Consider the following 26132-nt stretch of genomic DNA (forward strand, 5'->3'; position numbering starts at 1 on the left):
AGCAATGTCAAGTCACAAGCCAGGTCTAAGCAATCAGAGCAATGTCAAGTCACAAGCCAGGTCTAAGCAATCAGAGCAATGTCAAGTCACAAGCCAGTCATCCAAAATAATGAAAATGATTCTACCATGGTGAAATCTACAGGATGAATCAATACTGAATAGATTTCTTGGCAAAAATCACCAATATATAAATATGATGTTAAGATATCTGCATGCATTCTTGCTGTACATGAACTGTATGACTGGTCCCAAAAGGCATGCCAAAAATAGTTATAATTGATAATTTTAATGCATTTACCTTTGTGTCATCATCTCTTGCAAGGACTTGTCCAATGGACAGACCAAGATCCTGGTCCTCATAAACAGTGTACTGGTAGTTTTGAATAGGGAAATATGGTCTCTTCAAGTTTCTTTGAACTCCGACTGTCAGTGTGGTCATGTCTGACAACCTGGGAGTACCACCATCTTGCACCATCAGGCGAAGCTGAAGAAGATAATTAGATTACAAGTTTAAATCAACATCACTGGAATGAACCTAAAAACAAATTCCTCTTGACAAAGACTAGAATAAACTAGTTAGATAGATATAATATAATGAATAGTTCCCTTTGGAACCACAGATCCCCTCTAAATATTACAGACACTTCAATGGCATGGATATAAACAAAAGAACCCACTAAATATTATAGACACTTCAATGGCACAGACATGTACCAGAAACCCCCTCTAAATATTACAGACACTTCAATGGCACAGACATGTACCAGAAACCCCCTCTAAATATTACAGACACTTCAATGGCACAGACATGTACCAGAAACCCCCTCTAAATATTATAGACACTTCAATGGCACAGACATGTACCAGAAACCCCCTCTAAATATTACAGACACTTCAGTGGCACAGACATGTACCAGAAACCCCCTCTAAATATTACAGACACTTCAATGGCACAGACATGTACCAGAAACCCCCTCTAAATATTATAGACACTTCAATGGCACAGACATGTACCAGAAACCCCCTCTAAATATTACAGACACTTCAGTGGCACAGACATGTACCAGAAACCCCCTCTAAATATTACAGACACTTCAATGGCACAGACATGTACCAGAAACCCCCTCTAAATATTATACTGAGTGGCAGTAAAATTACATATTTTGTATACTTCATTAAAAAGGCAGTAACACTGTAAGGCAGCATGCACTATGACTCCCACTGTAAGGCAGCATGCGCTATGACTCCCACTGTAAGGCAGCATGCGCTATGACTCCCACTGTAAGGCAGCATGTGCTATGACTCCCACTGTAAGGCAGCATGCGCTATGACTCCCACTGTAAGGCAGCATGCGCTATGACTCCCACTGTAAGGCAGCATGCGCTATGACTCCCACTGTAAGGCAGCATGTGCTATGACTCCCACTGTAAGGCAGCATGTGCTATGACTCCCATTATAATACTATATCATTTTTTAAATTGTTCCATCAATACTGCTAACATTCAATACCATACAAGCCCTGCACATAGTCTGCTATTCACTATTCAACATGAATGCTCAAATATTTCACTGTTATAAAATATGAATAGTCTAATTCTATTACTACAGTATAATCACACAATAATCACCTACTATGTATAACCAAGTAACTATAATGTTCTACACAATTATCACATACCATGTATAACCCCAAAAAGGTATAATGATGTACAAACAATGATGACATACTGTGTATAACCCAAAAAGGTATAACGATATACAAACAATGATGACATACTGTGTATAACCCAAAAAGGTATAACGATGTACAAACAATGATGACATACTGTGTATAACCCAAAAAGGTATAACGATGTACAAACAATGATGACATACTGTGTATAACCCAAAAAGGTATAATGATGTATAAACAATGATGACATACTGTGTATAACCCAAAAAGGTATAATGATGTATAAACAATGATGACATACTGTGTATAACCCAAAAAGGTATAATGATGTATAAACAATGATGACATACTGTGTATAACCCAAAAAGGTATAACGATATACAAACAATGATGACATACTGTGTATAACCCAAAAAGGTATAACGATATACAAACAATGATGACATACTGTGTATAACCCAAAAAGGTATAATGATGTATAAACAATGATGACATACCCTGTAGGTGGAAAGAGTATCAGACTGTACTGAAGTCCTCAAAGTTACCACTCCAGTAGTAGAGTTAATGTCGAAGAAATTGGGTGCTGAGTCATCACCAATAATGGAGTACGACAGTGTATTGAAGGGTGGCTGCACAAGAAAAACAAGCCATTAAATTCAGCAAAACTTAAAGTACAGTGATAAATGAGATATTATGATTAAAGGTTGCATGTGCCAGGAAACAGTTTATGATACAAATTCAAGCATGCCTTTTATTATATATGCATTCATAATGACAAAGAGACAATATTTCCCAATTTATGATTTTACAAAACAGAATTACCAGTAGCCATATTTTTAAATACATGACATGCCAATTCGTTTCCTTTGGAATATGTACCTTAAAAAGTTTATAAATTACAAGGCCTAATAGCCAGCCTATAAAAATTTTATAAATTATAAGGCCTAACAGCCAGCCAGTAAAATAGTTCATAAATTATAAGGCCTAATAGCCAGCCAGTAAAAAAATCATAAATTATAAGGCCTAATAGCCAGTCTACAATAAAGTTCATAAATTATAAGGCCTAATAGCCAGTCTATAAAAATGTTTATAAATTATAAGGCCTAATAGCCAGCCAGTAAAAAAGTTCATAAATTATAAGGCCTAATAGCCAGCCAGTAAAATTGTTCATAAATTATAAGGCCTAATAGCCAGTCTACAATAAAGTTCATAAATTATAAGGCCTAACAGCCAGCCAGTAAAACAGTTCATAAATTATAAGGCCTAATAGCCAGTCTACAATAAAGTTCATAAATTATAAGGCCTAATAGCCAGTCTACAATAAAGTTCATAAATTATAAGGCCTAACAGCCAGCCAGTAAAACAGTTCATAAATTATAAGGCCTAATAGCCAGTCTACAATAAAGTTCATAAATTATAAGGCCTAACAGCCAGTCTACAAACAATTTTGTTTTAGTCCTTATTATGCATGTTAACTTATTGTCTGTAGGAAATCAAAGAATTATATATATATATATATATATATATATATATATATATATATATATATATATATATATATACACAAGTTGCAAAACATCAACCTTGTATTGATGAATCAAAGGATTTTCAAGAAAGTTCTTCTGTATGATTCCTATTTTTAAACAGCAGGAATTTATGCTGGCCAAAGGTTTGCAGAGGTCCATGATATTTCATAAGCCAGTATGTACAGAAAGTTTCTCTTTGTAACAATTCATCCGTTTAAGACAACCCATGTAAAAACTTTATTATAACTTATTAGTAAGATAGGAATTTATTCTTTGTATAAATGACTCAGAAGAGTGTATAAATATACTGCCAAATCAATGACATATCAGCAGTTTATCTGATTAATGACATATATCTATAATTTATCTGATTAATGACATATATCAGTAGTTTATCTTTTTAATGACATATATCTATAATTTATCTGATTAATGACATATATCTATAATTTATCTGATTAATGACATATATCAGTAGTTTATCTGATTAATGACATATATCAGTAGTTTATCTGATTAATGACATATATCTATAATTTATCTGATTAATGACATATATCAGTAGTTTATCTGATTAATGACATATATCTATAATTTATCTGATTAATGACATATATCAGTAGTTTATCTGATTAATGACATATATCAGTAGTTTATCTTTTTAATGACATATATCTATAATTTATCTGATTAATGACATATATCTATAATTTATCTGATTAATGACATATATCAGTAGTTTATCTGATTAATGACATATATCAGTAGTTTATCTGATTAATGACATCTATCAGTAGTTTATCTGATTAATGACATATATCATAGTTTATCTGATTAATGACACATATCAGTAGTTTATCTGATTAATGACATATATCTATAATTTATCTGATTAATGACATATATCTATAATTTATCTGATTAATGACATATATCAGTAGTTTATCTGATTAATGACATATATCAGTAGTTTATCTGATTAATGACATATATCATAGTTTATCTGATTAATGACATATATCAGTAGTTTATCTGATTAATGACATATATCAGTAGTTTATCTGATTAATGACATATATCAGTAGTTTATCTGATTAATGACATATATCAGTAGTTTATCTGATTAATGACATCTATCAGTAGTTTATCTGATTAATGACATATATCAGTAGTTTATCTGATTAATGACATATATCAGTAGTTTATCTGATTAATGACATATATCATAGTTTATCTGATTAATGACATATATCTATAATTTATCTGATTAATGACATATATCAGTAGTTTATCTGATTAAAGACATATATCAGTAGTTTATCTGATTAATGACATATATCAGTAGTTTATCTGATTAATGACATATATCATAGTTTATCTGATTAATGACATATATCTATAATTTATCTGATTAATGACATATATCTATAATTTATCTGATTAATGACATATATCTATAATTTATCTGATTAATGACATATATCAGTAGTTTATCTGATTAATGACATATATCAGTAGTTTATCTGATTAATGACATATATCTATAATTTATCTGATTAATGACATATATCTATAATTTATCTGATTAATGACATATATCAGTAGTTTATCTGATTAATGACATATATCAGTAGTTTATCTGATTAATGACATATATCAGTAGTTTATCTGATTAATGACATATATCATAGTTTATCTGATTAATGACGTATATCAGCAGTTTATCTGATTAATGACATATATCAGTAGTTTATCTGTTTAATGACATATATCTATAATTTATCTGATTAATGACATATATCAGTAGTTTATCTGATTAATGATGTTATCTGTACCTGTGTGTCCAGATCTCCTGCCGATGCCCTATAAACCACAGTTCCAAATGATGAATCCTCATTGATGCTGGAAACATATGGGTCATCTCTGAAGAATGGAGGATTTTTGTTCCTTAGAACAAAAATGGTGATATCAATCTCTGTGCTGCTTAATGGGGGAGTGCCAAGGTCCTTTGCTTGGGCTTTCAGCTAAAAAAAATACAAACATCTGAGATTAAAGATAAGATAAGATAAATGGTCTTCCTACGATTTGAATAGGAGTTGTCAGATATAAGTTTTGTTTAAACTTCCTTCTTGTACCAAAACTAAACTACCATCATGCATAACACAGACCTTACTGAGAACAGCACTACAGACCCTGGTCTGCTTTGGAATAATGAAGTGGCAGATCTGGGTCCGCTGTAAACTGTGTTACAGACCCTGGTCTGCTTTGGAATAATGAAGTGGCAGATTTGAGTCCAATGTAAACTGTGTTACAGACCCTGGTCTGCTTTGGAATAATGAAGTGTCAGATTTGGGTCGACTGTAAACTGTGTTACAGACCCTGGTCTGCTTTGGAATAATGAAGTGGCAGATTTGGGTCGACTGTAAACTGTGTTACAGACCCTGGTCTGCTTTGGAATAATGAAGTGGCAGATTTGGGTCGACTGTAAACTGTTACAGAACCAGGTCTGCCGAAGAGGTAGATATGGTTTGACTGTAAAACGTGTGACAGCATGACATACGCAGTGTGCTGCTGACTATAATGAAGCAAATCTGGATTCACTGTGAATTTTGTTATAGATCCAGGTCTGCTGTGTTACAATGGGAAGATCTGGGTCCACACTGTAGACTGTATTACAGACCCAGGTCTGTTGTGTTACAATGGGAAGATCTGGGTCCACACTGTAGACTGTATTACAGACCCAGGTCTGTTGTGTTACAATGGGAAGATCTGGGTCCACACTGTAGACTGTATTACAGACCCAGGTCTGTTGTGTTACAATGGGAAGATCTGGGTCCACACTGTAGACTGTATTACAGACCCAGGTCTGTTGTGTTACAATGGGAAGATCTGGGTCCACACTGTAGACTGTATTACAGACCCAGGTCTGCTGTGTTACAATGGGAAGATCTGGGTCCACACTGTAGACTGTATTACAGACCCAGGTCTGCTGTGTTACAATGGGAAGATGTGGGTCCACACTGTAGACTGTATTACAGACCCAGGTCTGCTGTGTTACAATGGGAAGATGTGGGTCCACACTGTAGACTGTATTACAGACCCAGGTCTGCTGTGTTACAATGGGAAGATGTGGGTCCACACTGTAGACTGTATTACAGACCCAGGTCTGCTGTGTTACAATGGGAAGATGTGGGTCCACACTGTAGACTGTATTACAGACCCAGGTCTGCTGTGTTACAATGGGAAGATGTGGGTCCACACTGTAGACTGTATTACAGACCCAGGTCTACTGTGTTACAATGGGAAGATCTGGGTCCACACTGTAGACTGTATTACAGACCCAGGTCTGTTGTGTTACAATGGGAAGATCTGGGTCCACACTGTAGACTGTATTACAGACCCAGGTCTGTTGTGTTACAATGGGAAGATCTGGGTAGATCTGGGTCCACACTGTAGACTGTATTACAGACCCAGGTCTGTTGTGTTACAATGGGAAGATCTGGGTCCACACTGTAGACTGTATTACAGACCCAGGTCTGTTGTGTTACAATGGGAAGATCTGGGTCCACACTGTAGACTGTATTACAGACCAAGGTCTGCTGTATTACAATGGGAAGATCTGGGTCCACACTGTAGACTGTATTACAGACCCAGGTCTGTTGTGTTACAATGGGAAGATCTGGGTCCACACTGTAGACTGTATTACAGACCCAGGTCTACTGTGTTACAATGGGAAGATCTGGGTCCACACTGTAGACTGTATTACAGACCCAGGTCTGTTGTGTTACAATGGGAAGATCTGGGTCCACACTGTAGACTGTATTACAGACCCAGGTCTGTTGTGTTACAATGGGAAGATATGGGTAGATCTGGGTCCACACTGTAGACTGTATTACAGACCCAGGTCTGTTGTGTTACAATGGGAAGATCTGGGTCCACACTGTAGACTGTATTACAGACCCAGGTCTGTTGTGTTACAATGGGAAGATCTGGGTCCACACTGTAGACTGTATTACAGACCAAGGTCTGCTGTATTACAATGGGAAGATCTGGGTCCACACTGTAGACTGTATTACAGACCCAGGTCTGTTGTGTTACAATGGGAAGATCTGGGTCCACACTGTAGACTGTATTACAGACCCAGGTCTGCTGTATTACAATGGGAAGATCTGGGTCCACACTGTAGACTGTATTACAGACCCAGGTCTGTTGTGTTACAATGGGAAGATCTGGGTCCACACTGTAGACTGTATTACAGACCCAGGTCTGTTGTGTTACAATGGGAAGATCTGGGTCCACACTGTAGACTGTATTACAGACCCAGGTCTGTTGTGTTACAATGGGAAGATCTGGATCCACACTGTAGACTGTATTACAGACCCAGATCTGTTGTGTTACAATGGGAAGATCTGGGTCCACACTGTAGACTGTATTACAGACCCAGGTCTGTTGTGTTACAATGGGAAGATCTGGGTCCACACTGTAGACTGTATTACAGACCCAGGTCTGTTGTGTTACAATGGGAAGATCTGGGTCCACACTGTAGACTGTATTACAGACCCAGGTCTGTTGTGTTACAATGGGAAGATCTGGGTCCACACTGTAGACTGTATTACAGACCCAGGTCTGTTGTGTTACAATGGGAAGATCTGGGTCCACACTGTAGACTGTATTACAGACCCAGGTCTGTTGTGTTACAATGGGGCAGATCTGGTCTGCTGTCAAGTAATGAAATGACAGATCCAAGTCCATATGTGAAAAATCCAGGTCTGCTGTGATGTGAACAGTGTTAGACTCAGATCTGTTGTGGTATAATAAGGAGGCAGATCTGGGTCCATGCTTAAAATGACAGGTATAAGAAAGGATGAGGTCAAGGATCTGTCGACATATGATGGGGTAGATGTGTATATAGTAGGTACATTAGGACTTATTAAATGGTACAGACAGGTACATACAATAAAACTTATTCAATGGCAGCAAGAGGTACAGACATTAGGACTTGTTTGATGGCAGAGAGAGGTACAGACATTAGGACTTATTTGATGGCAGAGAGAGGTACAGACATTAGGATTTATTCAATGGCAGAGAGAGGTACAGGCATAAAGACATATTTGATGGCAGAGAGAAGTAAAGGCATAAAGACATATTCGATGGCAGAGAGAAGTACAGGCATAAAGACATATTGGATGGCAGAGAGAAGTACAGGCATAAAGACATATTCGATGGCAGAGAGAGGTACAGACATTAGGACTTATTCAGTGGCAGAGAGAAGTACAGGCATTAGGATTTATTCAATGGCAGAGAGAGGTACAGACATTAGGACATGTTCAATGACAAAGAGAGGTACAGACATTAGGACTTATTCAATGGCAGAGAGAGGTACAGACAGTAGGATTTATTCAGTGGCAGAGAGAAGAAACAGCATAAAGACATATTTGATGGCAGAGAGAAGTACAGTCATAAAGACATATTTGATGGCAGACTGAAGTACAGGCATAGACATATTCGATGGCAGAGAGAAGTACAGGCATAAAGACATATTCGATGGCAGAAAGAAGTACAGGCATAAAGACATATTGGATGGCAGATCATCTTCATGTCAAGAAGACTGAAAGCTCTTTCTGTGTGTAGGCTTTCTGTTAAATTATGTTGTGCAGTGTTTTCAGAGAAGTCATTTCAATTTATTTTTGTAATAGTGTCTGAATTTTGTCATAGATCAGCATCATTTATACAAAACTTTTAAGTCCTTCATATCTGAATGCTTTAAAAAAAATTCAAATCCTGTTGAGCTGTATTAAGGAATTATTTAAAGACTTTTCGATTATTAAAAATACTGGCCTCATTTGAAGGCACATGCATCATTCTGAAAGTTCTTAATGCCAGTATGTTTCAGTCAATTTTTATACAATTCTATCAATTATGGAAAGATTCTGTCAAGTTTGGTACAATTCTGTCAAATTTTGTAAAAACGATGTTAATCAGTTTATGAAAGATCATATTTAATGTATTGGTGGTCATATTTGGGGGCAATTATCATTTGTATAAACTTGAAAGCCATTCATGTCAGTATGCTCTCTGCCAAATTTTGTTCAAATTGGTTTAGTTAGTAGTAATTGTCAATGCATGACACAAAAAGCATAGCTTATGACCACTTTACCCTATGGCCAGATAAATAAAATATGTTATTCCGTAAGTGCTAGTTTCAATTCAGTTCAATTCTACTGGTATTTCTATTACGATTTTCTAAAAGAGATACAGTAAAAACTGCTATGAGTGACCACCTGTCATTTCTGACCACAATCATAATGTATGGATCAATTTTATTATATAAATGCTCTGTTATGAGCGACCACCTGCTGAACACAAGAAGCGACTGCGATGTCTTGGCAAAATATGCATTTCGCCACTGCTATGAATGACAACATCACAAAAACTAGGATAAACTTCAATGACCTTTATTTAATCCCTGCAAAAACAACCACTCATACCATTCTAAATTTAAAATTAAAAAAAAAAAATAGGCTGGCTACTGATGTCTGAATATTTATTAGCAATGCTTATAGTGTTTTATAGTTCTGTCATAAACCAGACTAAAGCATATGTAAATTATATCCTAGTCTGCTTCCCTGCTTCATATGCTCCCTGCATTATTCTCCACTATTAATCTAGGGGTAAGCAATGCAGGATGCATAAAAAGCAGTGAACTAGATTAATTATTCCCACACTGAGCCTGCTTCCCAGCCTTATTGTAGGAGCTGGCATCCCTATCAACAACAGTATTGTGAGAACAGACACCACTGGCCTATATGTAAACCAAAGTGGACCTTGGAAATTGGTCTTTTTGTACAAATCTGCTATGAGAGACCACCTGTCTTGAGAGACCACTTTTTGGGGCAGAATGGGCAGACTCTCATAACAGGTTTTACTGTACTGTATGACAGTTTGACTCAGTACAGAAAAATGAGAAATTTTTAACTATTTATCACATGTGTGTTATACTCAGTTGATAAGAGAATAACATCAAAACAATATGTATACCCACATTGAATACATCCGCTCTGCATGGATCATATAGAAGGGATCGTCTGAGAGTTAATTCCCCTGTCACATCATTAAGAAGGAAGCACTGAATACCCTCTGTATTTCCAGTCAAGGCATAGCGAATGGTGTTTTGTGGTGCCTTAAAAACAGAAATTGTAAATACTGTATACATCAAAAACACACAATTCGGCATTTATTACAAACTTACAAGCATAAATAAAACTGTACACCATATAAGTTAGGCTACAAGCAACATATATCATCATAAGATCTGGGTCTATGTTCTTTGTTCTACTGATTACTCCTTACAAAACTGCATAGACCTTGACATTCCAGTGCATGGGTTTGCATAACTTGCATTTGGACTTCTAAGTATGTATATACAATAACTTAAATCTGTCAATATTTTGCTTAATTATCGCGCTGAACACAAAGTTATACAATCACAATATTCCAAGGATATGTACAGGACATGAGCCATCAAAAAGATATCAAACAATTTCAAGTAAATACAAAGTACAGATCATAATCTTGGGAAAAATACATTCCTTTCACAATATGATGTAAAATTGAAGGATACTTGTTTGCATTAAGAAATTACTGTGTATGGGTAACCTCCCTCTAATCTCGGTCAAAGAGATTAATATGTATGGGTAACCTCCCTCTAATCTCGGTCAAAGAAATTAATATGTATGGGTAACCTCCCTCTAATCTCGGTCAAAGAAATTAATATGTATGGGTAACCTCCCCATAATCTTTATCAGAGAAACTGAAGTTACAGCAGAACGAGGCCAAGTTTTTTACCTTCTTACGCAGAATATCTTTGTAATCAAAAGCTTATCACGGCTGACAGAAGGAGACTTTAAACTGGAGTTAAAGTTTTCATATTTGCCTTGTTAAATGGGATATATGGTAGAACATCTGTGCTTATTTTACCAAACAATAGTCCCTCAAAGGGTACCAACACTCTACTGGTTGCAGTGTATTTCCAGGAGTTCAAGATAAGACAATATCTTCCTTTTACTGCTGAGTGTTAAAATTTACTCACATATTCTTCGGCCATTACATGAATTTCAGGTTAGTTTTTTTAGTGTCCATATCAGATGTCAGATTGTCACCATTTTCATTTAGAATCAAGCAGACATCATTAGAAGTCATTGGTGAATATCCCATGTCAATATGAACAACTATTCAAGGCAAGCAGTGAAAATATCACTTTTTAAGACTCCTATTGGATATATGATTGTCACCATTTTTAATTTAGAACCAACTAAGTATCATACTAATCTACTGGTGATATCAACGTCCATTTGATATGGGTACAGATAACCCCATGCTGATATGGACATCCATTTGGTAGGGGTAAGGTAACCCCATGCTGATATGGACATCCGTTTGGTAGGGGTAAGGTAACCCCATGCTGATATGGACATCCGTTTGGTAGGGGTAAGGTAACCCCATGCTGATATGGACATCCGTTTGGTAGGGGTAAGGTAACCCCATGCTGATATGGACATCCGTTTGGTAGGGGTAAGGTAACCCCATGCTGATATGGACATCCGTTTGGTAGGGGTAAGGTAACCCCATGCTGATATGGACATCCCTTTGGTAGGGGTAAGGTAACCCCATGCTGATATGGACATCCATTTGGTAGGGGTAAGGTAACCCCATGCTGATATGGACATCCATTTGGTAGGGGTAAGGTAACCCCATGCTGATATGGACATCCATTCAGTAGGGGTAAGGTAACCCCATGCTGATATGGACATCCATTTGGTAGGGGTAAGGTAACCCCATGCTGATATGGACATCCATTCAGTAGGGGTAAGGTAACCCCATGCTGATATGGACATCCATTCAGTAGGGGTAAGGTAACTCCATGCTGATATGGACATCCATTCAGTAGGGGTAAGGTAACCCCATGCTGATATGGACATCCATTCAGTAGGGGTAAGGTAACCCCATGCTGATATGGACATCCATTCAGTAGGGGTAAGGTAACCCCATGCTGATATCGACATCCATTCAGTAGGGGTAAGGTAACCCCATGCTGATATGGACATCCATTCAGTGGGGGTAAGGTAACCCCATGCTGATATGGACATCCATTTGGTAAGGGTACATACAACCATGCTGATATCGACATCCATTTGGTAGGGGTACAGATAGCCCCATGCTGATATGGACATCCATTTGGTAGGGGTATGGATAACTCCATTTTGATATGAACATCCACTTGGTAGGGGTATGGACAACCATGCTGATATGGACATCCATTTGGTAGGGGTACAGGTAGCCCCATGGTGATAGCAACATCCATTTGGTTCAGGGTATGGACAACCATGCTGATATGGACATCCATTTGGTAGGGGTATGGATAGCCCCATGGTGGTGATATGGATATCAATTTGGTGGGCATAAGATAACCCCATGTTGATATGGACATCCATTCGGTAGGGGTACAGATAACCCCATCCTAATATAGACACCTATTTGGTAGGGGTATAGATAACCCCATTTTGATATGAACATCCACTTGGTAGGGGTGTGGACGACCATGCTGATATGGACATGTATTTGGTAGGGGTATGGACAACCATGCTGATATGGACACCTATTTGGTAGGGGTACAGATAGCCCCATGTTGATATGGGCATCCATTTGGTATGGGTACAGATAACCCCATGTTGATATGGACATCCATTTGGTATGGGTACAGATAACCCCATGTTGATATGGACATCCATTTGGTATGGGTACAGATAGCCCCATGTTGATATGGGCATCCATTTGGTATGGGTACAGATAGCCCCATGCTGATATGGGCATCCATTTGGTATGGGTACAGATAGCCCCATGCTGATATGGACATCCATTTGGTAAGGGTATGGACAACTAAGCTGATATGGACATCCATTTGGTAGGGGTACAGATAGCCCCATGGTGATAGCAACATCCATTTGGTAGGGGTACAGACAACCATACTGATATAGACATCCATTTGGTTGGGGTTATGGATAACCATGTTGATATGGACATCCATTTGGTAGGGGTACAAATAGCCCCATGGTGATAGCAACATATATTTGGTAGGGGTATGGATAACCATGCTGATATGGACATCCATTTGGTAGGGGTATGGATAACCCCTTGCTGATATGGACATTCATTTAGTATGGGTACCTTAACAAAAAGTATTGCAAATGTCACAACCACTGATGAGATCAGAAAACTGACTGATTTCACTTTCCCATAAAGTAACCTCTACACAAATCAAATAATAAAATATAAAACCATGAATATGTGACTGAATTAACTATGTGATCCAATTACAATCCTGTACAGTTCTATGATCTTTGAAAATAATAATTTGTTAAAAAATAAGCAATTCATCTCAAATTAGATAAATTTTTAAAAAACATACACGTTTGACATTATTGTAATTTTTTAAAAATATTAGTGATCTGTAAATACACTTACTAGCAAATCACCATCAGTAGCTACTACCGTAAGAATGACATTTCCAAGAGGTAGAGTTTCTACTACAGTCTGTGAATAGGAAGGTGCCTGGAATACAGGAGGCTGAAAATTTCTCTGGGTAGTGATTTTCACTATAGAAGTGTTGAATCTGTAGGGAACACCCAGATCTCTTGCCATGACTCGTATCTGCATGGGAAGAAAAGCAAATTCATCAAGTATGCAACATCCCAATAGTTTTCAAGTAGCAACGTCTCATAATAATATAATACGATTGGTATGATCCCATTGTGAAATGCCAATACTATTAATGCACTTCATACCTTGATAATGCAACTTCTGCCGCAACTGTGTAGGAATCAGGTATTACCAGTATGCCATTTACAAATTTAACTATATTAACAGCATGTTTTCATTTTTCATGATAAAATAATTCTAAAAATCATTTTTTTTACAAAACAGTTGTGTTTGTCAGAAATTAATTTTAAATATTATAAATATAATTGTATTTATGATCCTTTGGATCACATGTTATACATGTGTCACATGTGGAAACATGGTGGAGATGGGATTTTGTGAGAAATATTCAGGCACTTATGCTGTCACATTATGGAACAGTACTGTCAATGTTGCTAATACCTTATGGAATAGTACTGTCAATTTTGCTAATACATGTACCTTATGGAACAGTACTGTCAATGTTGCTAATACCTTATGGAATAGTAGTCAATTTTGCTAATACCTTATGGAATAGTACTGTCAATGTTGCTAATACCTTATGGAATAGTACTGTCAATTTTGCTAATACATGTACCTTATGGAACAGTACTGTCAATGTTGCTAATACCTTATGGAATAGTAGTCAATTTTGCTAATACCTTATGGAATAGTACTGTCAATGTTGCTAATACCTTATGGAATAGTACTGTCAATTTTGCTAATACATGTACCTTATGGAACAGTACTGTCAATGTTGCTAATACCTTATGGAATAGTACTGTCAATTTTGCTAATATCTTATGGAATAGTACTGTCAATTTTGCTAATACCTTATGGAATAGTACTGTCAATTTGGCTAATACTTTATCTTCTAGTATTGTCAATTTTGCTAATACCTTATAGAATAGTAGTGTCAATTTTGCTAATACCTTATGGACTAGTACTGTCAATTTTGCTAATACCTTATGGTCTAGTACTGTCAATTTTGCTAATACCTTATGGAACAGTACTGTCAATTTTCTAATACCTTATGGAATAGTACTGTCAATTTATATACTATGGATGGAACATTTAATGTACAGTTGTTGTTGTTGTTGTTGTGGGGTTTAATGCCATTTTTCAGCACACGATAGGCTATGCAGGGCGGCCAGTAATAATGGTGGAGGAAGAACTCGGGAAGAACCACTGACCCATGAGAAGCTACTGCTGGCAAGCTTTCTCACATACCCACATTGGCCGAATCTGAGACTCGAACCCATGCAGACAGAGATGAGATGGCAGTGATCCGTAATGGAGAGCGCTTTAGACCACTCGGCCACTTGTGGCCCCCATTTAGTGTACAGAGATAAAGGCATAAGTATCAAGCAGTGTCTTGCTCATAGCTGAAGTCCTCTAATATCATGATGATATAAATCAATGTACCATTTTAAATAGAAATAGATATAAATCAATGTACCATTTTAAATAGAAATATATATAAATCAATGTACCATTTTAAATAGAAATAGATATAAATCAATGTACCATTTTAAATAGAAATAGATATAAATCAATGTACCATTTTAAATAGAAATAGATATAAATCAATGTGCCATTTTAAATAGAAATAGATATAAATCAATGTACCATTTTAAATAGAAATAGATATAAATCAATGTACCATTTTAAATAGAAATAATGACTCAATGGAGGCAACATGCCCAATGTATCTCATTACTATGTGTTACTGTTTATATGACAATGATAATGCAAGTTTCATTCATTCATTAGTCTTCTGCAATACTACAGTTCATCTATCTCTTCCAGTCTTCTTTTGACATCACCCTATCATCACTTCATATGACTGTCCATGTTTGTGGTCATCCAGATGGTTTTCCACTTGGCTGCTTTCCATCCATTCTCTTTTCTCTTATTTCTTGTAATAAATTTTCACCTTTCAATATATGTCCAATCCATCTTTTCTTCCTCTCCAAAATTGCTTGCAACAATCTTCTCTTTACACTTACTAAACTAAGTATCTCTTCGTTTGGGTTCCTATCACTCAGCTGACTTTCTCTACACATATCCAAATCCACATTTCAAAAACTTCTTACTTTCTTCCTTCCTAAAGTCCAAGTCTTTCTGATCTATACAATGCTAAACTCCATACCATGGTTTTGACAATCTTCTCTTTCAAATCTTTGCTAATGTTCTGCATTAGTACTTCTTTCTTCTTAATAAATATATCCTTTGCCATTCCAATTCTTGTTTTCAACTCTTCTTCACACCTCCCATCTTTTGTAAAATGATATCCTGAACTTTCTTGCTTGTTCAACTTGTTCACCATCAAGTGTACTAATGAGGTGCATGGTTAGGGTTAGGGCTAGGGTTAGAGGCTTGGTTCCCTTTGAAATGCTTGGTTCCTGTTGAGATACTTGGTTCCTATTGCACATGACTTTGGTCCTTTTCACACTGATCTTCATGAATACTACTTACAGTTATTGTTTATGGAGTTGATTAGTTTTTTAAATCCATCTTTCAACATGGCAACCATGCTTTGGTCATCTGCAAACCTTACATCAGTGGTCCTCCAACTTTTGCTGATTCTTCTACTTCTTCCATCATCTCAACTATTATCATCATTTCTGCTTATATATAGAGTAATAGGGATGATAATAAGCAGGTCTGCCTGACTCCATGTCCTGGTTCTGAATTAACCTCTCCTACTCTTATCACAGCTATATGCTGACTGTAGAGAATGGCAATGAGTCTCCTGGCAATGAGTCTACTGGCAATGAGTCTCCTGAGTCTATTCTGATCTTCTCCAACAGTTTAATCCAGCCTTTTCAAAGCCACAAAACAAAAAAGCTGCTTATTTTGTCCTTTTCCTTGTTTCAGTAAGTTCTCTGACCTTGGTATGCATTCAATCAATCCTTCCTAACTTCTCAAGCAAGTCAAGATTCTGACAAGGGGTCTCCCACCATTTTTCTCTTGCATCACCTTTTGTTCTCATACACTGGTTGTTAGTTTGTTTTATCACTTTCTCTCTTCTATTGCAATCAGTCTCTTTTCTTTCCTTCTCTCAGCCATTTTTAGAACCATTTCCCCCATCGTCCAGTGTTTCTCTAATTCTCTTTCCTTTACGGTATCTGATTACATCTTTTGGACTTTTTGTCTTGTTTTTTGTCTTGGCTTGCAGATGTCAGCATATATTTTTGAGTTTTGCTTTGTCTATTACATTACAGCATCACCCTTTTACTTGTTTCTTCATTTAAAACCTCTTTCACTCTTACCACCACCAGAATGAATTACTCTGTTCAGTCCATATCTCTTCATTTCTCTTCTGGTGTTCTCTAACTTTTCCTTCCTTAACACTGACCTCATATTTCATGAACCGATTTGATATTGCGAGGATTTTGTTGAATGATGACATCAGAAGTCGGCATCTTCCACAGCCAGATGCATCATGCATGACTTCATCATGGTTCCCTTTCACATCATTAGCAATTCTTGTTTATTTGTATATTTCATGCCTCTTACCTGGGATTTCTGGCAAGGTGGTTTCCACTTGCCTTGCATGGCTTTCACAAAGCTTAAGATATAGTAAAATCTGATAGGAATTCAGTCTCCTGAGTGTAAAACTTCTCATAGGAATTCTGCTTCCTGAGGTGTCAAAAATCTGAATTCAGCCTCTTGAGTGTCAAAAATCTGATAGGGATTCAGCCTCCTGAGTGTCAAAAATCTGATAGGAATTCAACCTCCTGAGTGTCTATAATCTAAATGGAATTCAGCCTTCTGAGTGTCAAAATATTGATAGGAATTCAGCCTCCTGAGTGTCAAAAATCTGATAGGAATTCAACCTCCTGAGTGTCAATAACCTGAAAGAAATTCAGCCTCCTGAGTGTAAAAAAAACTGATAGGAATTCAGCCTCCTGAGTGTCAATAACCTGAAAGGAATTCAGCCTCCTGAGTGTAAAAATTCTGATAGGAACTCAGCCACCTGAGTGTCAAAAATCTCAGTCAGTCAGATAGAGCATTATCTCATAATACTCATAATGAAACTCATCTAACATGTTAGATAAAATAATTTAACAAGTCTAACAAAACCTGATCAAAAAAAGCTTATTGACAAGTTCAGCCAATCAGATGCAACATAAAAATTTTAAAATTAAAATCAGCCAATCAGATGCACTATTACAATTTTTTTAAAATTAAAATCAGCCAATCAGATGCACTATTACAATTTTAAAATTAAAATCAGCCAATCAGATGCATTATTACAATTTTAAAATTAAAATCAGGCAATCAGATGCACTATTACAATTTCACTCATAATTGCTGTCAGACAGGGTCTTGATGATACATGTGTAAATTTGACTGAAATCATAAAAATGCAATGTACCTCCACATCCTACATTGCATTATAAGTATGCAGTAGGACAAAATAAAACTCAACAAAATTCAGGATGAAATATGAGCCTGTTTGCCAAATCATCTTAAAACAGGGTCAGAAATACAGTCTCTCAAGTTATGCTAAACTAGAACATTTTCAAATTGTCATTTTAGATCTGTCTCTTTATCTCATTATTTCTTTGAGAGGAAAGACGCTGAGCCAGTTCGATGTGAGATTATCTGATTGATATGTGTGGATCTTGATGACATAAACCTATAATTCAAGTCAAACAAGCATAAAAAATATTGCTTCCAGAGGTGTGACAAGCTCAGCCAGCCAGACACAAGATCAACTCATTAGTATGCATTGATATGGCTTGTTGTTGAACTTATCTGAGATCTTGATGATATAAGCATATGTTTCATGTCTGATCAAAATTGGATCATAAATATGTCCCCTACAGAGTGCAAAGATAAAAAGTAAGGCATTGAACATTTTATTTTGGGGAGGAGGGGAGGATGAGGAAGAGCTGATGGTTTGTATTGCGGTAGTCTACCTAGAAAAAACTATCTTGAACAAAAGAAATATTAAGAGAAATTCTGGTTGGAAAGAAAATTCTAGGCCCCCTCCACCCCCACCCTTTCATGAAGGTTCAATATTCGATCACTAATGACACTTGGATCATCTTCAAACCATCCACTGACCTATGGACAGCAGCAATGTCTGCATCTAGTTAAGACTTGATACCAATGTCCAATGGATTTTAAAGACTGCATCTAGTTGAGACCTTATACCAATGTCCAATGGATTTTAAAGACTGTATCTAGTTAAGACCTTATACCAATGTCCAATGGATTTTAAAGACTGCATCTAGTTAAGACCTTATACCAATGTCCAATGGATTTTAATGTCTGCATCTAGTTAAGACCTTATACCAATGTCCAATGGATTTTAAAGACTGTATCTAATTAAGACCATATACCAATGTCCAATGGATTTTAAAGACTGTATCTAATTAAGACTGTATACCAATGTCCAATGGATTTTAATGTCTGCATCTAGTTAAGACCTTATACCAATGTCCAATGGATTTTAAAGACTGGATCTAATTAAGACCGTATACCAATGTCCAATGGATTTTAATGTCTGCATCTAGTTAAGACCTTATACCAATGTCCAATGGATTTTAAAGACTGTATCTAATTATGACCAATGTCCAATGGATTTTAAAGACTGGATCTAATTAAGACCGTATACCAATGTCCAGTGGATTTTAATGTCTGCATCTAGTTAAGACCTTATACCAATGTCCAATGGATTTTAAAGATTATCTAATTAAGACAGTATACCAATGTCCAATGGATTTTAAAGACTGTATCTAATTAAGACAGTATACCAATGTCCAATGGATTTTAAAGACTGTATCTAGTTAAGACCTTATACCAGTGCCCAATGGATTTTAAAGACTGTATCTAATTAAGACAGTATACCAATGTCCAATGGATTTTAATGTCTGCATCTAATTAAGACCTTTCACCAATGTCCAATGGATTTTAAAGACCGTATCTAGTTAAGACCTTATACCAATGTCCAATGGATTTTAAAGACTGCAACTAGTTAAGACTTTAAACCAATGTCCAATGGATTTTAAAGACTTTAAACCAATGTCCAATGGATTTTAAAGACTTTAAACCAATGTCCAATGGATTTTAAAGACTGCATCTAGTTAAAACCTTATACCAATGTCCAATGGATTTTAAAGACTCATCTAGTTAAGACTTTAAACCAATGTCCAATGGATTTTAATGTCTGCATCTAGTTAAGACCTTATACCAATGTCCTATGGATTTTAAGGACTGCATCTAGTTAAAACCTTATACCAATGTCCAATGGATTTTAAAGACTGTATCTAGTTAAGACCTTATACCAATGTCCAATGGATTTTAAGGACTGCATCTAGTTAAGACCATATACCAATGTCCAATGGATTTTAATGTCTGCATCTAGTTAAGACCTTATACCAATGTCCAATGGATTTTAATGTCTGCATCTAGTTAAGACCTTATACCAGTGTCCAATGGATTTTAAAGACTGTATCTAATTAAGACAGTATATCAATGTCCAATGGATTTTAATGTCTGCATCTAATTAAGACCTTATGCCAATGTCCGATGGATTTTAAAGACCGTATCTAGTTAAGACCTTATACCAATGTCCAATGGATTTTAAAGACTGTATCTAGTTAAGACTTTAAACCAATGTCCAATGGATTTTAAAGACTTTAAACTAATGTCCAATGTATTTTAAAGACTGCATCTAGTTAAAACCTTATACCAATGTCCAATGGATTTTAAACACTCATCTAGTTAAGACTTTAAACCAATGTCCAATGGATTTTAATGTCTGCATTTAGTTAAGACCTTATACCAATGTCCAATGGATTTTAAAGACTGCATCTAGTTAAGACCTTATACCAATGTCCAACAGATTTTAATGTCTGCATCTAGTTAAGACCTTAAACCAATGTCCAATGGATTTTAAAGACTGTATCTAGTTAAGACCTTATACCAATGTCCAATGGATTTTAAAGACTGCATCTAATTAAGACAGTATACCAATGTCCAATGGATTTTAAAGACTGCATATAGTTAAGACCTTATACCAATGTCCAATGGATTTTAAGGATTGCATCTAGTTAAGACCATATACCAATGTCCAATAGATTTTAATGTCTGCATCTAGTTAAGACCTTATACCAATGTCCAATTGATTTTAATGTCTGCATCTAGTTAAGACCTTATACCAATGTCCAATGGATTTTAAAGACTGTATCTAGTTAAGACCTTAAACCAATGTCCAATGGATTTTAAAGACTGCATCCTAATTAAGACCATATACCAATGTCCAATGGATTTTAAAGACTGCATCCAGTTAAGACCTTATACCAATGTCCAATGGATTTTAAAGACTGTATCTGGTTAAGACCTTATACAAATGTCCAATGGATTTTAATGTCTGCATCAAGTTAAGACTTTATACCAATGTCCAATGGATTTTAATGTCTGCATCTAGTTAAGACCTTATACCAATGTCCAATGGATTTTAAAGACTGTATCTAATTAAGACAGTATACCAATGTCCAATGGATTTTAAAGACTGCATATAGTTAAGACGTTATACCAATGTCCAATGGATTTTAAAGACTGCATATAGTTAAGACCTTATACCAATGTCCAATGGATTTTAATGTCTGCATCTAGTTAAGATGTTATACCAATGTCCAATGGATTTTAAGATTAAAACTTGGTGTTCTTTTTTATTTAATGTCTGTGTGGTTGTGACTATGTAATTGTTTGAAAGTGTTTTATCTGCTGTGTTTTAACATATGCATGAGATTTTATTCAAATTTCAATTTACAAACATTTTCAATAAGCTAATAGGAGCAAACATCTTACTGTCAATTGTACAATATCACGTTTTGGGATAACATGCACTTTGAGATCACAAAAGACATTTGTTGAGTCTCAACAGCCCCCAAAAATGGCTGGAATATTGGTAGGTATGGCTATGTGATGTAGAAATAGTGAATGTGAAAATTCTAACAATAAAAAGCCTTTCTACACAACTAACTTGAAATCTGTACCAGCATAGTTTAAAGACCTCACAAAGTTTGATAATTATTTTTTTGTAAATGAAACTTTATAGACAGACAGAATGACAGATAGTAGGACATTGCAAAAGCTGGTATGTGGGTGAACATGGTGGGGGCAGGATAAAGCTCCACTAATGGCTTCAAATATTTAGTATAAAAAAGTTAATAAGAACAAAAGAAAATCATAAAATGGGCACTCATTTAGTATTCTCTGTTAATGTGGCAGGAACATATGTACTTACCCAAAATATTTCAGCGCTCTGCTGTGTCAGGGAGCTGAAGACAGTGATTCTCCCACTGATCTCATTGATACTGAAGATGTTTGGTGCTACATCATCTCCAATTATGCTGTACCTAATCTGCCCAAATGGTGTTCCCTGAAAAATTGAATTGACTATTTTTATGTGTGCAATCAGATATCTTGTTGCTTACAACTTAGCTTAGATTTCAAATAGGGTATTGGAAAAATGCAAATAAACCCTGCTAAATCACCTCCCCCATTTCAGATTCATTATGCTTTTGCTAAAGTAAGGTCAGAAATTATGGCATCATTTATTTCCTTTATTAATGTGAATCAAAACTGCATTGGCTTAATGCCTTCTTTTAAATGAATGCCAAAACAACAAGGTCATGGACTTCACATGTCAGTATTCAGAGCTCTAGTTGATGAAAATGTCCATAATGGCATTAATGGTTTATGTCAAAATATCAATAATGTCAAAATATCAATAATGGCATTAATTCTTTATGTATAAATATCAATAATGTCATTAGTGCTTTATGTCAAAATATCAATACTGGCATTAATGCTTTATGTCAAAATATCATTAATGACATTAATGCTTTATGTCAAAATATCAATACTGGCATTAATGCTTTATATCAAAATATCAATAATGGCATTAATTCTTTATGTCAAAATATCATTAATGGCATTAATGCTTTATGTCAAAATATCAATACTGGAATTAATGCTTTATGTCAAAATATCAATAATGGCATTAATTCTTTATATATAAATATCAATAATGTCATTAGTGTTTTATGTCAAAATATCAATACTGGCATTAATGCTTTATGTCAAAATATCATTAATGGCATTAATGCTTTATGTCAAAATATCAACAACGGCATTAATGCCTTATGTCAAAATATCATTAATGACATTACTGCTTTATGTCAAAATGTCAATAATGGCAATAATGCTTTATGTCAAAATATCAATAATGTCATGAATGCTTTATGTCAAAATATCAATAATGGCATTAATGCTTTATGTCAAAATATCAATAATGGCATTAAGGTTTTATGTCAAAATATCAATAATAATGGAATTAATGCTTTCTGTCAAAATATCAATAATGGCATTAATGCTTTATGTCAAAATATCAATAATAATGGCATTAATGCTTTATGTCAAAACATCAAGAATGTCATTAATTCTTTATGTCAAAATATCAATAATGGCATTAATGCTTTATGTCAAAATATTAAGAATGTCATTAATTCTTTATGTCAAAATATCAATAATGGCATTAATGCTTTATGTCAAAATATTAAGAATGTCATTAATTCTTTATGTCAAAATATCAATAATGACATTACTTCTTTATGTCAAAATGTCAATAATGGTATTAATGCTTTATGTTAAAATATCAATAATGGCATTATTGCTTTATTAAAAAGTATCAATAATTGCATTAATGGTTTATGTCAAAATATCAATAATGTCAAAATATCAATAATGTCATTAGTGTTTTATGTCAAAAGATCATTAATGGCATTAATGCTTTATGTCAAAATATCAATAATGGCATTAAGGTTTTATGTCAAAATATCAATAATGTCATTATTCTTTATGTCAAAATATCAATAATGACATTAATGCTTTATGTCAAAATATCAATAATGGCATTAATGCTTTATGTCACAATATCAATAATAATGGCATTAATGCTTTATGTCAAAATATCAATAATGACATTAATGCTTTATGTCAAAATATCAATAATAATGGCATTAATGCTTTATGTCAAAATATCAATAATGACATTAATGCTTTATGTCAAAATATCAATAATAATGGCATTAATGCTTTATGTCAAAATACACTGGTCAACAGTGAAATCATTACTGACTTGAAAAGGCCCTAATCTGTAGTATTTTGGTGTGCCGAACACGAATATAACCGTGAAAAATTTGTATTGGCTCTCGTTTTGAAGATATTCATATACCTCATTTTCTATGTTTCACTGTGTAAATTTCTCCAGTAGGACTGCAGCAACATCCGGAATAATGATGTAACATTGCATAATACCATCATGCTCACATCATCCACAGTTGATTGCATCATTTTCTGATGCAATGCAATACTAATGCCATGCGGCTGCTGAAGTAAGTTGACGTCCGCAGTGTACTATACATGTGTAGGCCTATTATACTAATGCCAGGCGGCTGCTGAAGCTGACGTAAGCAGTGTACTATATAAAGCCCAATCAGATAGGTTCAGCATTTAAAATATTTTAGACGTTGTGCGAGACAGTTCAAGCTACTGTTACATAAAACTTATTATTTTATCCATTTACGTACAATAAAGAACAGTAATGCCTCGAAAGTGTGTTAATACCGCGGACAATTTTTGCTATATTTGTGGGGAAGTGACATTTGCCAACCAGAAGAAAAGTATCAATTCTCAAGTGAAGAAGGCATATCATCTTTACTTCGGATGCAAGGTTGGTGACCAAGACAAGCCTTGGGCTCCGCATATATGCTGTGCTACATGTACAACACAGCTTTCACAGTGGTTGAATTGCAAAAGGTCATCAATGCCGTTTGCAGTCCCAATGGTGTGGAGAGAGCCAAGCAACCACCTAAATGACTGTTACTTCTGCTTGGTTCCTCCTCTTTCCGGCGGAATAACGAAGCGAAAGAAGTCGAGAATAGTCTACCCAAACATTCCGTCTGCATTGAGACCAGTTCCACATGGTGAGGGACTTCCTATTCCAGAACCTCCAGCAGAATATTCTCTTGATTCATCTGACGAAGACAAAGGTGAGTCGACCTGTTCTTCTCCTGGTCCATCAGCATGCAGTGATCCAGATTTTCACTGTGGTGCATCATCAACCCCACACAGAATAACACAGGAAGAACTAAATGACCTGATTCGTGATTTGGACTTATCAAAGAACAAGGCAGAATTGCTAGGATCAAGACTCCAACAATGGAATCTTCTAGAAGAAGATGTCACAATTACTGCATATCGAAAGCGCCACCAGCAATTGGAGCCTTTCTTCAGAAAGGAAAGTAATCTGATATTCTGTTCCGATATTGAGGGCCTCATGAATGCTTTAAAAATCACTCATGACCCACAAGAATGGAGACTATTTGTGGACTCTTCGAAACTGAGTCTCAAGGCTGTGCTTTTGCACAATGGAAACATTCTTCCATCTATTCCAGTAGCGTATGCTGTCCACATGAAAGAGACATACGATAACTTAAGGCAGCTACTGAATTCCATTGAGTATAACAAGTACAGCTGGCACCTCTGTGGTGATTTGAAGGTAGTTGCCCTTTTAATGGGACTGCAGCAAGGATATACAAAATACATGTGTTTCTTATGCGAGTGGGATAGCCGAGCAAGGGAAATGCACTACATGAGGAAGGAATGGACTCACAGGCAGAATGTAGCCATTGGAGAGAAGAATATCCAACACCCAGCTCTGGTTGAGGCTCAGAAAATCTTGCTACCACCCCTTCACATCAAACTAGGTTTGATGAAGAACTTCGTGAAAGCCATTGACCGGACTTTGCCAGCATTCCGATACCTGCATGAAAAATTCCCTCGACTCAGCGAAGCAAAGATTAAAGAGGGAGTTTTTGTGGGTCCTCAGATTCGAGAGCTTTTCAAAGATGACCGGTTCAACAACTTGCTGGAAGGTGACGCGAAACAAGCATGGAATGCTTTTCGCCTAGTTTCTACAAACTTCCTCGGAAATGTTAGGGCAGAAAACTATAAGGAACTAGTAGAAGACATGTTGATGAAGTATAAGAAACTTGGCTGCAATATGTCTCTAAAGATTCACTTCCTTCATTCCCATTTGGATTTCTTTCCTAGCAACTGTGGTATTGTTAGTGATGAACACGGCGAACGTTTTCATCAAGATATCGCAACAA

At 35.8% G+C, this 26132-nt stretch overlaps 1 protein-coding gene across 1 annotated transcript in view; it reads right to left on the reverse strand.

The window, feature by feature from the left end:
- LOC149802467 (uncharacterized) overlaps nucleotides 1–26132 on the reverse strand; it is a 512180-nt gene that overhangs the window by 374928 nt on the left and 111120 nt on the right. The window contains exons 29-34 of the mRNA XM_089951513.1: nucleotides 22202–22336; nucleotides 13720–13905; nucleotides 10241–10378; nucleotides 5034–5222; nucleotides 2170–2301; nucleotides 299–484 (exon numbers count right to left, since the gene is read on the reverse strand). Coding sequence (XP_089807639.1) covers nucleotides 299–484; nucleotides 2170–2301; nucleotides 5034–5222; nucleotides 10241–10378; nucleotides 13720–13905; nucleotides 22202–22336 — 966 coding nt within the window. The remainder of the gene's footprint in view (nucleotides 1–298; nucleotides 485–2169; nucleotides 2302–5033; nucleotides 5223–10240; nucleotides 10379–13719; nucleotides 13906–22201; nucleotides 22337–26132) is intronic.

The sequence above is a fragment of the Sinohyriopsis cumingii genome, chromosome 3 (genome assembly GCF_028554795.1).
Source record: "Sinohyriopsis cumingii isolate HCF-2022 chromosome 3, ASM2855479v2, whole genome shotgun sequence".
In the NCBI taxonomy this organism is placed as follows: domain Eukaryota; kingdom Metazoa; phylum Mollusca; class Bivalvia; order Unionida; family Unionidae; genus Sinohyriopsis; species Sinohyriopsis cumingii.